Source organism: Macaca nemestrina, chromosome 6 (genome assembly GCF_043159975.1).
Source record: "Macaca nemestrina isolate mMacNem1 chromosome 6, mMacNem.hap1, whole genome shotgun sequence".
NCBI lineage: Eukaryota > Metazoa > Chordata > Mammalia > Primates > Cercopithecidae > Macaca > Macaca nemestrina.
This window is the reverse complement of record NC_092130.1, coordinates 29,729,830-29,742,053: the sequence shown is the minus strand read 5'-3', so window position 1 is coordinate 29,742,053 and position 12,224 is coordinate 29,729,830. Positions and strand designations below refer to the sequence as shown.

Sequence of the window (12,224 nt, the reverse complement as noted above, 5' to 3'; positions counted from 1 at the left end):
TAGGGGGAGTCCCTCCCCTGGCTGCCAGCATTCCTGTGATTATGCCACACAGCCAAGAACTGTGATTCAGAAGTAGTGCCCCAGCAGAAAGCCACCCTGTTGTCCAGGCCAAGGTCCCGAGCATCCTCATTAACCCAGCAGACTAGGCCTGTGCTTGGTGTTGGGGAGGGGGTGGGGCCCTGGGTCTTATAGCCCATGGTTGCCAGAGAAGTGTCCCCTGTCCTGGCTGGGACAGCCTCTTCAGGCCTGGCCTGACCCACCACTTTGAGGCTCTTTTCTCAGCTGTGACAGTGGCTGCCTCCCGCCTGGGACCTCGTGGTCTCATCCACGAGGCTGGCACCTGCCTCCTCTTTGCTCCCATGGAAGTCTCTCCTCCTGCCACTCGCTGAGGCTGATGGGGAAGCCCCTTCTTACTCTTGTTCTCTAGGGCTTCTGTTTATGCCCTGATGTCTGCTTTCCTGTGGCTTTTTCTTTAGGAGAAGAAAACCGAGAAACCCTCGTCGAGTGTTTCTGTTTTCTGCCGTGCCGTGCCCTCGCCTCCTGGTGCTGTGCAGGGAACGAGCAGTCTGCTTTCATGGGGGAATGTAGGGTGGAGAGGGAGCCGCCACAGGTTGGCTCAGTCCCTGTTCTGCACTGACACTGCTGTACATCTGCCACCTCACTGGAGAGGCAGAGGAGGGGTTTCATGTTTGTGTCCCCTTCTCAAAGATGAGAAAACCAAGTTTCAGCAAGTTTCATGTGGTGGCATTTGAATCCAAGTCTTCTAAATCTAAGACCCTATTCCTTTTTCTGTCCATGGTCAAGAGGGGTAAGGGAGAGAAGGAGAAGGGAGACTCATTGTCCCCAGGAGGACCTGGGAAGGTGCTGGAGGAGAGGAAGGGCAGTGGCCTATCTCAGAAGGACGTTGGGATGAGGAGGAGGCTGCTGTGCACCATATTGTCTTGGCCCTGGGCTGTGTGTGATCCTCAGGGGAGGGGATTGGCAGCTGGGGGGTAGTGCCCGTTGCACAGGTGCCCGAGCTCTGGACTTCTGGACTTAGTGAATTCTGCAGATTCTGACCTCCCATGGCATTATTTTAGGTGGTTCAGACCAGCCAGTCTCCCTTTTATAGTTCTTTCCCAATCCTTCTGATTTCCATAAAGGAGAAATGCTCACTTTAGTGCAAGTGGTCTTTTGTCCTTTCTAATACTGCCAACCTCTGCTTTCAACAAAGAAAGCAAGTTCAGGGCCTGTTGCAGACATTTGTGTCTGGCTAGAGTTTGAGAACATTGCTTTGTTTTTATTGCATTTATGAGTGGTTGCCTTCTATATATGACAACAGTGCAGCGGCATGATCTCGGCTCACTGCAACCTCAGCCTCCCGGGTTCAAGCGATTCTCGTGCCTCAGCCTCCCGAGTAGCTGGGACCACAGGCGTGCACCACCATGCCGGCTAATTTCTGTATTTTTAGTAGAGATGGGGTTTTGCCACATTGGCCAGGCTGATCTCGAACTCCTGACCTCAAGTGATCCACCTACCTCAGCCTCCCAAATTTCTGGGATTACAGGCGTGAGCCACCATGCCCAGCCTCAGGAAACCCTGATTTAGTCCAGCTCCCGTATTTCGAAGATGGAGAAATTGGGGCTCTGGGAGCAGTGGCTTCCCCTGACATAGGACACGGTGAGAGGCAGAGCCAGGACTCAGACCCAGAGCTTCTGGGTCCAGCTGAGGATCTTCTGGTCACCTTGCAGGCTGCTGTCCCTCTGAGGCCACTTCCTTTGTGCCCTCCATGTGGCGTGCTGACCCTCTTTCCTTGCCTGCAGCACCAGCGAGCCCATGACGACCCAGTGGCCCTAAAGTACACCTTCCATGAGGTGATTACGGCCGGCTCCGACGCATCCTCGAAGCTGCGTGCCCTCCAGAACCGCTGCCTGGTCCCCGGCTGGTACGCCACCCACATCGAGCGCTGGCTCAGTGCCTATCACGCCAACCAGGTAGCTGCCTGTCCCTGACCCTTGTGAGGGCAGTTGCAGTACTGGCTTGCTGTGGTTAGCGGAGAGCCTCCAACTCTTTCTCACCAGCCACGGGGACAGATATGCCCTCCTTGGAGAGCTAGACCCTTGGGTCTATAAAAATATTTTATTATTATTATTATTATTTTGAGACAGGGTCTCACTCTGTTGCCCAGGCTGGAGTGCAGTGGTGTGATCTCAGCTCACTGTAGCCTCGATGTCCCGAGCTCATGCAATCCTTCCACCTCAGCCTCCTGAGTAGCTGGGACTACAGGTGTGAGCCACTGTACCCAGTTACTTTTTTTTTTTTCTTTTAAGAAACAAGGTCTTACTATGTTGCCCAGACTGGTCTCAAACTTCTGGGCTCAAGCAATCCTCCCTCAGTCTTCCAAAGTGCTGGGATTACAGACGTGAGCCACTGTATCTGGCCTAAAAAGACGGTAGACCTGTTTACCCCAAGGTTGAACTCCCCAAGCCTGTGTCCCGTCACCACAGACCCTGTAGCCCTAAAGGGACCCAGAAAGCCCTGAGGCAGGCAGGTGGGAGTGAGGAGCCTGGGCGTGGTGAAGTAGGGAGAGGCTGATTGGAGGGGTGGACAGGAACCCAATCATACCAGCTACGTATTTATTTATTTATTTATTTATTTATTTATTTATTTATTTAGAGACGGAGTCCCGCTCTGTCTCTCAGCCTGGAGTGCAGTGGCATGATCTCGGCTCACTGCAACCTCTGCCTCCCGGGTTCAAGTGTTTCTTCCACCTCAGCCTCCCAAGTAGCTGGGATTACAGGCATGCGCCACCACGCCCAGATAATTTTTGTATTTTTAGTAGAGACGGGATTTCACCATGTTGGCCAGGCTGGTCTTGAACTCCTGACCTCAAGTGATCTGCCCGCCTCAGCATCCCAAAGTGCTGAGATTACAGGTGTGAGCCACCATCCCCGGCCATACCAGGCCTTTTAGGCAAACTTGTGGAGTGTTTGAGCAGGAGAGTGATGTGGACTGGACGCTCAGAGAGAGGCCAGAGAGGGACGTTTGTAGGGACCTGAGGGGCAGGCAGAGTTTTGGTGAGAGCTTAAACTCTAGGAGAAATGGCATTGGGCAGCAGAAGCTGGTGGAAAGCAGGCATGAGACCACAAGAGGCCTGAGCTTGGGGATACCTCCCCTTCAATGGGGGAGGAGGAGCCCAATTCTAGAGGGTGCAGGGTCCCGTATTTATAAGCAGGCCCGTTCCTGCTGCTGTGGCTGTTGCCCTTGTTTGCCACCGAAGTCAGAGCAGGTCCCGATCCCCTTTCTCCCTTTCCTCCTTTCCAGATTCTGGTCTTGGATGGCAAACTGCTACGAACAGAACCTGCCAAAGTGATGGACATGGTGCAGAAGTTCCTTGGGGTGACCAACACCATTGACTACCACAAAACCTTGGCGTGAGTGTTGCGTTTGCATTTTTGCAGGTTATTTCCCTGATTAGGCACCTGGGCCAAAAAAGCCGAAGGCTTGAATAATTATGAGAGAGGTTAATTAGAGTCAGCAAGTATGAAAAGTTATTAATATGACTTAAGTCATATTAATAAAGGTATCACCTTAAGAAAAAGGGAGGTGATGGATCTGTTCTACTCTGGTCAGACCATCCTGGGGTATTCTCTTTGGTCTGGGCTGAACATTTTCAGAGTGTTTTATGTAAGTAAATTAGATCAGTAATGAAGCAGCCCCAGTTCCCACAAGGTTTTCTTAGCATTAGGTTTTTTTTTCTTTTTTTTTTGAGACATGGTCACTCTGTTGCCCAGGCTGGAGTGCAGTGGCATGATTTTGGCTCACTGCAACCTCAACTTCTGAGGCTCAAGTGATCCTCTCGCCTCAGCTTCCCAAGTAGCTTGGGACCCCAGACATGTGCCACCATGCCTGGCTAATTTTTGTATGTTTTGTAGAGAAGGGGTTTCACCGTGTTGCTCAGCCTGGTCTTGAGTGATCTGCCTGCTTCAGCCTCCCAAAGTGCTGGGATTATAGGCATGAGGCACCGCCCCCGGCCAGCATTAGATTTTGACTTATAATTTCAGGAAAAGGAAACAAATGTTGTTGACGGTTAATAACCTTACTCACTCAGAACGTGGTGCAAGTGCATTGAGAATGCCCTCCCGCTGTGAGTAAGTGCCTGCCGGCATTGCATGGGCTCAGGGCTGGGAGAGGCTGCTTTCCTGTGCTGTGTCACAGATAAGTGACACACTCAGCCGAATGAGGGGACCCGCAAGAGGAGGAATCAAGTCACACTCCCTGGCTCCATTCTTGGGAAAGTCTTGCAACGAGAATATTCCCTCTTCACTGTCGTGGGAGTTGAAGGTGGAGAAGGGAAGTCAGTCCTTCACCTTGAGGGAGGAAGGACCACCTGCTGAGGCTGTGGGCCATGGTGTCAGAGATGCCTGGGTTAGGGCCCCACATCCATTTCCTCAGCCTTTCAAGCCTCACTTTCCTCATCTGTAAGTTGGGGATAAAGATAATCCCGGCCTCCTGAAGGTCACTGAATTGAATGAAAGCTTCATGTGGGGCTCTTAGTACATGCTTGGCATGCTCTTAGCTGAGTGCTTGGCACACACTAAGTGCTAAGTAAATGGTAGCTGCTGTTGTTGTTGTCATCATCATCAATATCGTCACCATCATCATCGTCATCGTCTATATCTATCCTGTGACCCATTCAGAGGTCTCTGTTCTCCTCCGCTATTCATGGGAATTCTGTTTTCTTGATGACCTCATGCTCAAGGATCTCCTCATAGTTCCTGATCCGGGGCTAAATTCTGATGTCAGTATTCCTCCCTTCTCATAACAGCTTCGGATCTCATATCCCAAAAATGCCTTTGAAGACAGGATGGTGTTGGCAGTCTTGCTGTGTCATTTCTGAAGTTGACTGCAAAAAATGAAACTCTCCAGTGATAGGCATGCTTAAGTGCAGCTGTGGATACTGCATGTTTTGATAAAGACGAAATTTATTAAAAAGCAAAAGAACCTCCATTAAACGCCCCCCTCCCCCATGGACGCTGGGAGGGGTAAAGAAGGCTTCTTGGGTTAAAAAAAAAAAAAAAAAAAAAAGTTACTCAGCATTGAGAATGCTCAGAAAAGATTTCCCAGAACATTGAAGGATGGGAAACTGTTCATGTAGTAGATTGCTGAAGGGACTGTGGTTGCTTGGGCTGGAGAAGAGAAGACTCAGAGTGTGTGAGCTGCCCTTCGCCGGGAAGTAGGGCAGGCACAGTTAGTGTAGCCTAGGACACATTTGGTCCCACCGATGGCACACAGCCGCTGACAGTCCTTGTGGGTTCAGGAGCAGTAGATTCCCTGGACTCGGCCATTCCTGGGGTCCATGAACATAGCTTTAAGGTGGGAAGTGGGTGGGCTGAGCCAGCTCCCATCCAGAGACTTTCCCACCTCCGCAGGTTTGATCCAAAGAAAGGATTTTGGTGCCAACTGCTCGAAGGAGGAAAGACCAAGTGTCTGGGCAAAAGCAAGGGCCGAAAGTATCCCGAGATGGACTTGGATGTAAGTGGTGGACACACTACCTGTGGCACCTGCATAAGCGTAAGGGATCCCTGTATGGGGTCGAGGGGGGTTCTCTTCCCTTTACCATGCACTCAGCACATTCATGGCCTTAGCATTTCTTGGACAGTATTTGTAAGAGGAGGAAACGGGGGCTGAGACATGGTGGGTCAGAACTGATTTCATCAAACAAGTGTTGGTTACCTTCTACTAAGGGCTGAGTGCTGTGGGGTTTTGACAATGAGCCACAGATGTTCTCTGCTTTCAAGGAATTCCTGGCCTTGGAGGGGGATGAGTCGCAACACCAGTAACTAGAATACAGGCAGAGAGTGCTGCGCGCAGTCTGAGAGGGCACACGAGTGCTATGGGAATTCAGAACAGGGGAATGTCACTTAAAGCTGAGAGGGGTAGAAAGGCTCCTTAAAGGAGGGATGGGGGTCTCCGGAGTTGCACCTAGAAGGATGAGATCCATTTTATAGGATTTGGACTTACGGAATGGGAGGCTGGGTAAGAACAGCATGTGTAAAAACATAGGGGAAATTTTAAAAAATATATAGGAAAAAGGTCACAGACTGTGGGTCTTGTTATTTCCTCCTTCTGTTTTTTTTTTTTTTTTTTTTGAGACAGAGTCTTGTTCTGTTGCCTAGGCTGTAGTGCAGTGGCGTGATCACGGCTCACTGTAGCCTCGATCCCCTGGGCTCAATCGATCTTCCCGCCTCAGCCTCCCATGGTGCTGGTATTATAGGCGTGAACCACTATGCCTGGCCCTGCCCTGCCTCGGGTTTTGATTATTAATTCTGTCTCCTCTCCCTATCAGAAGAATTTTGACCTGGTGAGATATATTTTGATGCTCCTGCCAACTAGGAGTTCCCGATTGGAGGCTACCATTTAGAAGGATATTGTGGATAAATAAGAGGTGCATAGAGGGTGGTGCCAGAGGCATGGAGTTTTTTTTTTTTCTTTTGAGACAGAGTTTTGCTCTTGTCACTGAGGTTGGAGTGCAATGGCGTGATCTTGGCTCACTGCAGCCTCCACTTCCCGGGTTCAAAAGATTCTCCTGCCTCAGCCTCCCGAGTAGCTGGGATTACAGGTGCCCACCACCTCACCCGGCTAATTTTTGTATTTTTAGTAGAAACGGGGTTTCACCATGTTGGCCAGGCTGGTCTTGAACTCCTGACCTCAGGTGATCCACCCACCTCAGCCTCCCTAAGTGCTGGGATTACAGGCATGAGCCACCGTGCCCAGCCGAGCATGGTGATTTTAAAGAGGAGGTCACTCTTAAGTCAGCACGCAAGGTCTGAGCTTTCCTTCCCGTTACAGTCCCGAGCCTTCCTGAAGGACTATTACCGGGACCACAACATCGAGCTCTCCAAGCTGCTGTACAAGATGGGCCAGACGCTTCCCACTTGGCTGCGAGAGGACCTCCAGAACACCAGGTAGCCGTGGCCACCACAGCCAGACTGAAAGTTTGTGACAGCCGGGACGTCCCGCCACGCGCTGAGCCAGACTGACCTGCAGAGTGCGAAGCTGGGCCCGGGCGGCCACGTACTTACGAGCAATACTCTGTGGAGGCCTGGTGGGGCCGGGGGAGCACCCAGGCGGGTCTGCAAGCGCCTCGGAGCACCCACCGCTGGGTCTGTGGCCTACGGGACCTCCCTCGCCAGCAGAGGTCCATTCCGTTCCCAGCCGCTCCTGGGGAGGCCGCTTCCTGGTAGGAGGGAGTCCACGAGGCTCTTTTCTGTCCCTCACTGTGTTCCGCCGACCGTTCCCTCTCGTCACCCATCACTCCCTGCTTCTGCAGGGCGCCCCTCAGTATTCGCTGCCATATGTCCCTGTCCTCCAGGCTGTAGGGGAGGAGAGCCTGGCGGGGGGAGAGAGACTGGACGTTTCTCTTACTGTTTCGAGCCAAGCTCTTCCAAGTGGCCAGCTGGGTCCCCAGAGTCAGTCCTAGGCTGGATGGGAGGGTGGCCACCTCAAGAGGACTCCCAGCCTCCACATCTGGTTCCTACCTTCATATCTCACCCTCCCGTTCTGGGGAAAGAATCTCTGGTTCCTACAGTATCCACCCCATCCTCAAGGCTTCCCATGGGGCCTTGGGGCACTGCCTTGCCATGGGGCCCGGTTCTCTGGGCCCCACCTGCACCCCTTTCTTCCCCCTGGGATATGACATGTGTGGTGTTTCCTGTGGTAAAAGACTGAGGCAGGCCAGGGTTCTGCCAGTAACATGTTCCCATGTACAGACGCGGTCCCCACACCCTCCCAGCCTCAGGCCCAGGCAGACGTGGACGAGCTGGCGAGACTGCCAGCCATGGCTTTGCTCAACCACCTGTGGCGGAGGGCTCCCAGAGACCCCCTTAACCTCCCAAATACTAAGAAGCTAAAGTATTTTAATATTTTGGTTTTTTTTTTCTTGGTGCCAGAGTTTATACCCTGGGTACTGGGGTCGCACTGTGTTATATATATATATATAATGTGTGTATATATATATATATATATTCTATTTTTTTTGGTTGGGTTTGTTTTTAATTCAGTCATACAAAGTGGTGGTAAGCCCCAGTCTCAGGGGGCGTTCTGTCTTAGAGCTAGAAATAAGGTGGCAGGGAGGGAGGCTGTGTCCTCAGTGGCCTGGGGCCTGAGGAGACAGTAGGAAGGGGCCCTCCCCAGTGCCATGGCTGCTCTGGGGCTACCCCAGGTGAACAGAGTTGGTGAGATGCGCAGGGAAGACCAGCTCTCTCCAGGACATCGGGCTGTGTGAAGTCCGGTGACCCTGAGGGGATTTTGGCCAAAGGAAACAGCCAGTGCTGGGCTAGGAGAGCTGGGGTCAAAAACTGGCCCACCCCCTCTCCCTCACATGGTGCTAGGCTGGGAGCTGCCCTGAGAGCTGGAATGCCCACCAGTGCCCACAGAACTGTCTCCAGGCTCCTTGGAGACAGTGGGATCTCTGGGCTGATTTCTGGTTGGGGTCTGCTCCTACCCCACCCCGTATAACAATGTGAAGTGACTGAGGCTGAGGTGCCTCTCCCTGGCCCCCTCCAACTGCCAAATTCTGCTTCCCTCTGAACCCCAGGAAATACTTTCTAGAGAGCCTTGTCTTATTCAGAAGACTAGCATCTTGGGGCTGAAAGGTCTTTTGACGGGTATGAAACAGGTCCAGAAAGCGGAGGTGGCCTGCTTGGCTGATGTCATGGAGCCAGCTGGGAGCAGGGCTGGGCATTGAACCCAAGGCTCCCGGTTCCAAGTCCCGTCGTGCTCTTCCAATGCCACACTGCCTCTGAGCCCATCCTTGGGACCCTACTCTGTGCCAGGTTCCTGTCCCTTCCTCCGTCACACCATGGTCATTCCAGGATATGGGGACAAACCACTCCTTCCCAGCCAGGGTGCCTTTGAGCCTTCTCATTCCGAGGTCTGCGTTTGCATCCCTGTCGTGTTCTCCCGCGAGGGGTCCTTCCCCAGCCTGTGGGAGCCTGGGTCTGTTCTGAGCTGATTCCCTTTTCTCCAGTTCACTGCTGGGATGAAGAAGTTGGACACTCAGTGGGACCAGCTGCAGTTGGTTTCATGGTGTACAGAGCAGTGTCTCCATCATGCCTCTCAATGGGGCCTGCAAGCCTGGGAACCTTGGGCATCGTTGGGCCAGCAGGGATGAGCAGCAAAGGGTCTGAGGACAGGGTGGCGTGTCTGCTTGTACACTCGTGAAGACTTGCCCATGCCATGGAGCCAGGGGCTCCTAGAGAGGGGCAGTGACTTCCAGAGTCCCATCCATCAGTGAGAGGACCGGGCTGCGGGATGGGTGAGGATCTTACAGCTCCCAGGTTCTGAAATCTACCCTCTGGGCCTGGAGGCCTCTGTCGCAGAGCCTGGAAGGCAGGAGAGGTGGGCTGGCCTGGGGCAGGAGCTCCACTTATCTCTGCCTCTGGCTGTGGGAAGGAGCAGGCAGTTGGAAATCCTGTGACAACAGAGATCTGGATTTTTGCCTGGGCCCTTCTGTGAGCCTGGGGACTGGACCTGCCATGTGTTCTAAGTCTGTCTGCCTGGGTCGCTGCTGCCACCTCCCCTCCCACTAACAGACCTTTCTTGAAGACCCACTAGGCCCAGACACTGCCAGGACTTGCAGGTATGGGGAGGGGGTAGAAGGAGAGGCAGATAAGCTGCCTGAGGGGCTGTCAGCTAATGGGTACACGGACACCCCCTCCCGAGAAGAGAAAGCCACAGATGAGTGGGGGAAGCGAGACCGGTCTTCAGTGTCCACCAATTCACTCTAAGCATTTGGCCAAAAAAGGGAGAGAAATAGCTGAAATTAATTGTTCAGGTGGCTCCACCATCTATGCTGTGGTCCCCTCCATGAGCCTTTGCCCCAGGGTGGGTGCAGGTGCGAGTGTCACCTGCAGTTGCCTGTCATTCAGGGTTCCGGAGCCTTCTGTGGTGGAGCGTCCTGCTGCTTGGAGGATGAGTCTGAAGTTTAAAAATGGGCCTTTTCTGAGTCCCCCTGATGAGCAATCAGTGCTTCTGGGCCCAGCTAAGGAAGCCATCTGTTCCCAGCAAAGGAGAACTGCTGCGCTGACCTGCAGAGGTTGGTGGTCCCAGCACAGAGCTGTGCCCACTGGCTTGTTAGTGGCAGGAGCAAGTACAAAAATGTTTTACCAAACATTTAATTATGATTGCCCACTCCCCAGCATCTATATCTAAAATTAACATTTTGCCACATTTGTTTTTCTCTGTCTGTGTACATATATATTTTCTCTGTCCTAATTTAAAAGTACATTGCAAACACCGTGAAACTTGAGACCTGAAAGCTTCAGCCTGCATCTCCTAAGCATTAGGGCATTCTCCTACACATTGGCCCAGTATCACAGCCCAGACAAGAAGTCATTTCCCAACGACGTCTGCTATCCAATCTGTGTTCAAATCCCCCTGGTTGTCTCCCAGGTAACTTATGTCTGGTTGTGGAGTCAGCGTCCAGTTGCGGTGCACACTGCATTTTCTAACTATGTTTTAAAAACCCCTTTGAATGCTGAAAGGTCTTCCCTCAGCTCACTTTGAGGTTTTAAATGATATTGTTTTTGAGGCCCTCGGCCTGCTGTCCTGTTGAAGCCCCACATTCTGAATTTGTCAGCTTGTTTGCTCATGGTGTCACATAACCACTTCTTCTATCTCCTGTACTTTCAAGGATAATTTAGGCTATATGAGACTTTGCCTTTTGTGCTGGATTGACAGCTTCACTTCTGCCTAAGGTGCGCCTCCACTGTCACCTGTACCAAGTGCCAAAACAGCAGAGGGGCCAGTTAGAGCAAAAGCTCTGGGGAGGGCCCGGAAAGGCTCCCTGGAGAAGGCCGCAATATCTGGGCCTCGGAAGGAAGGACTCAGGGCTCTGGAAGGAGGAGGCTGCATGCCTGAAGGCTGGGCCTTCGACCCTGGGGATGGGCCGCAGGGCACCAAACACATCATATGTCTCTCTCTTTCTGTTTTGGGGTCCCAGGGTTCTCATTTCCTGGAGGCCCATGGTCTGTGTGCACTGGAGCAGAGCCAGGCTCTGGGACGCAGCAGGGAAAAGCCTACATGGGGAACTGCCTCCCACAAGCTGTGGTGTGAGAAGAGCCCTGGCTGGCAGCAGGAGCTGTGAAATTTCATCCCAGCCGGGTGCATTTAGTGACTGCCTGACCATCTTCCTCCCAGGCCCTCAATTTCTTCATCTGTAGAATGAGCAGATAGGGGCCACGGCAGGGGTTTTCACACATCCAAGGAGGCAGCTCTGCTCTACTTGATGTGAGGATGAGGGGGGCCTAGACCCCCTGCTGCCCAGGCCCTTGAGGCAACACTGGGTTCCTGGCTTGACAGCTCTGGGCTGGCTGCCCTTGCCAGCTCAGCCGGCTGGAGAGTTTTCAGCTCCCCCAAGGAACGGGCATAGGGTTTGTGTGGGGTCAATGCCAAGAACCTGGGGGAAACTGGCTGCATTTTATCCTAAGAAGTTCATCCCTCCTGCTCTTCTTCCTCTTTCTGGCCCTGGAGGAGAATGAGGGAGGAGAGGCTTTTCTATGACTGTGTTAGCTTTTATTATTAGCAAGAGGGCTCCTTTTGTAATTTGTGCATGAAATTCATGTCATTTCCTGGGAGAGGAGAGGGCCAACTGGAGAGGGTGGGGGGCACACTGGGGAAGCAGGCAGAGGTTTCCTTCCCTTGTAGGGGGGTGGGGAGAGTAGGGGAGAGGGGGTGCTACCCAGTTCGCCTGATGAGGGCTCTCGAACCAGCCGTTTTGGGTTGTGTTAAAGGTGAGACCTTCCTCCATTAATGTACAATCTCGAACTAACTGCTAATAAAGTGGGGTTCTGTTTGTACACCTTGGTCCTGTCTGTCTGACCTTTTTGCAAGGCCTGCAGGGGAGGGTGGAGTAGGGGTGTTTGCACGCATGGCCAAAGCCCACTTGTCCCCGCCACCTCAGGCATGCACACGTGCCCACACGTGTGCACTCACATATGCACATGGTGACTTGGTCAACGCAGATCATTTCCACTGGGTTATGAATGGAAGATTTCCCAGATAGAGCAGAGGCCTATCCTGGGGCAGCCACAGGGGGCATCTCAGATCATGAGCCCTCAGACAAGCTGGATTGCTCAGAAGCCCTGGGGGTCGGGCACTGGACCGAGGGGAGATTTGGGAGGTAGAACCATTTCTGCTACTAATGTATATGGTAGCTGGGGGGCAAGCCACTTTTACTGTTT

General features: G+C 52.7%; 1 protein-coding gene across 8 annotated transcripts in view; it reads left to right on the top strand.

Moving 5' to 3' along the window:
- Window positions 1-11,847, top strand: part of LOC105466865 (N-deacetylase and N-sulfotransferase 1) — a 73,436-nt gene extending 61,589 nt beyond the window's left edge. For 7 of the 8 annotated variants that reach the window (XM_011715987.3, XM_071098218.1, XM_011715988.3 and 4 more), the window contains 4 exons: window positions 1,803-1,973; window positions 3,304-3,413; window positions 5,412-5,514; window positions 6,832-11,847. In XM_011715987.3, coding sequence (XP_011714289.1) covers window positions 1,803-1,973; window positions 3,304-3,413; window positions 5,412-5,514; window positions 6,832-6,951 — 504 coding nt within the window. In that variant the 3' untranslated portion in view covers window positions 6,952-11,847. The remainder of the gene's footprint in view (window positions 1-1,802; window positions 1,974-3,303; window positions 3,414-5,411; window positions 5,515-6,831) is intronic. The other variant, XM_024788204.2, reaches the window with a different exon arrangement.
- Window positions 11,848-12,224: the final 377 nt, after the last annotated feature.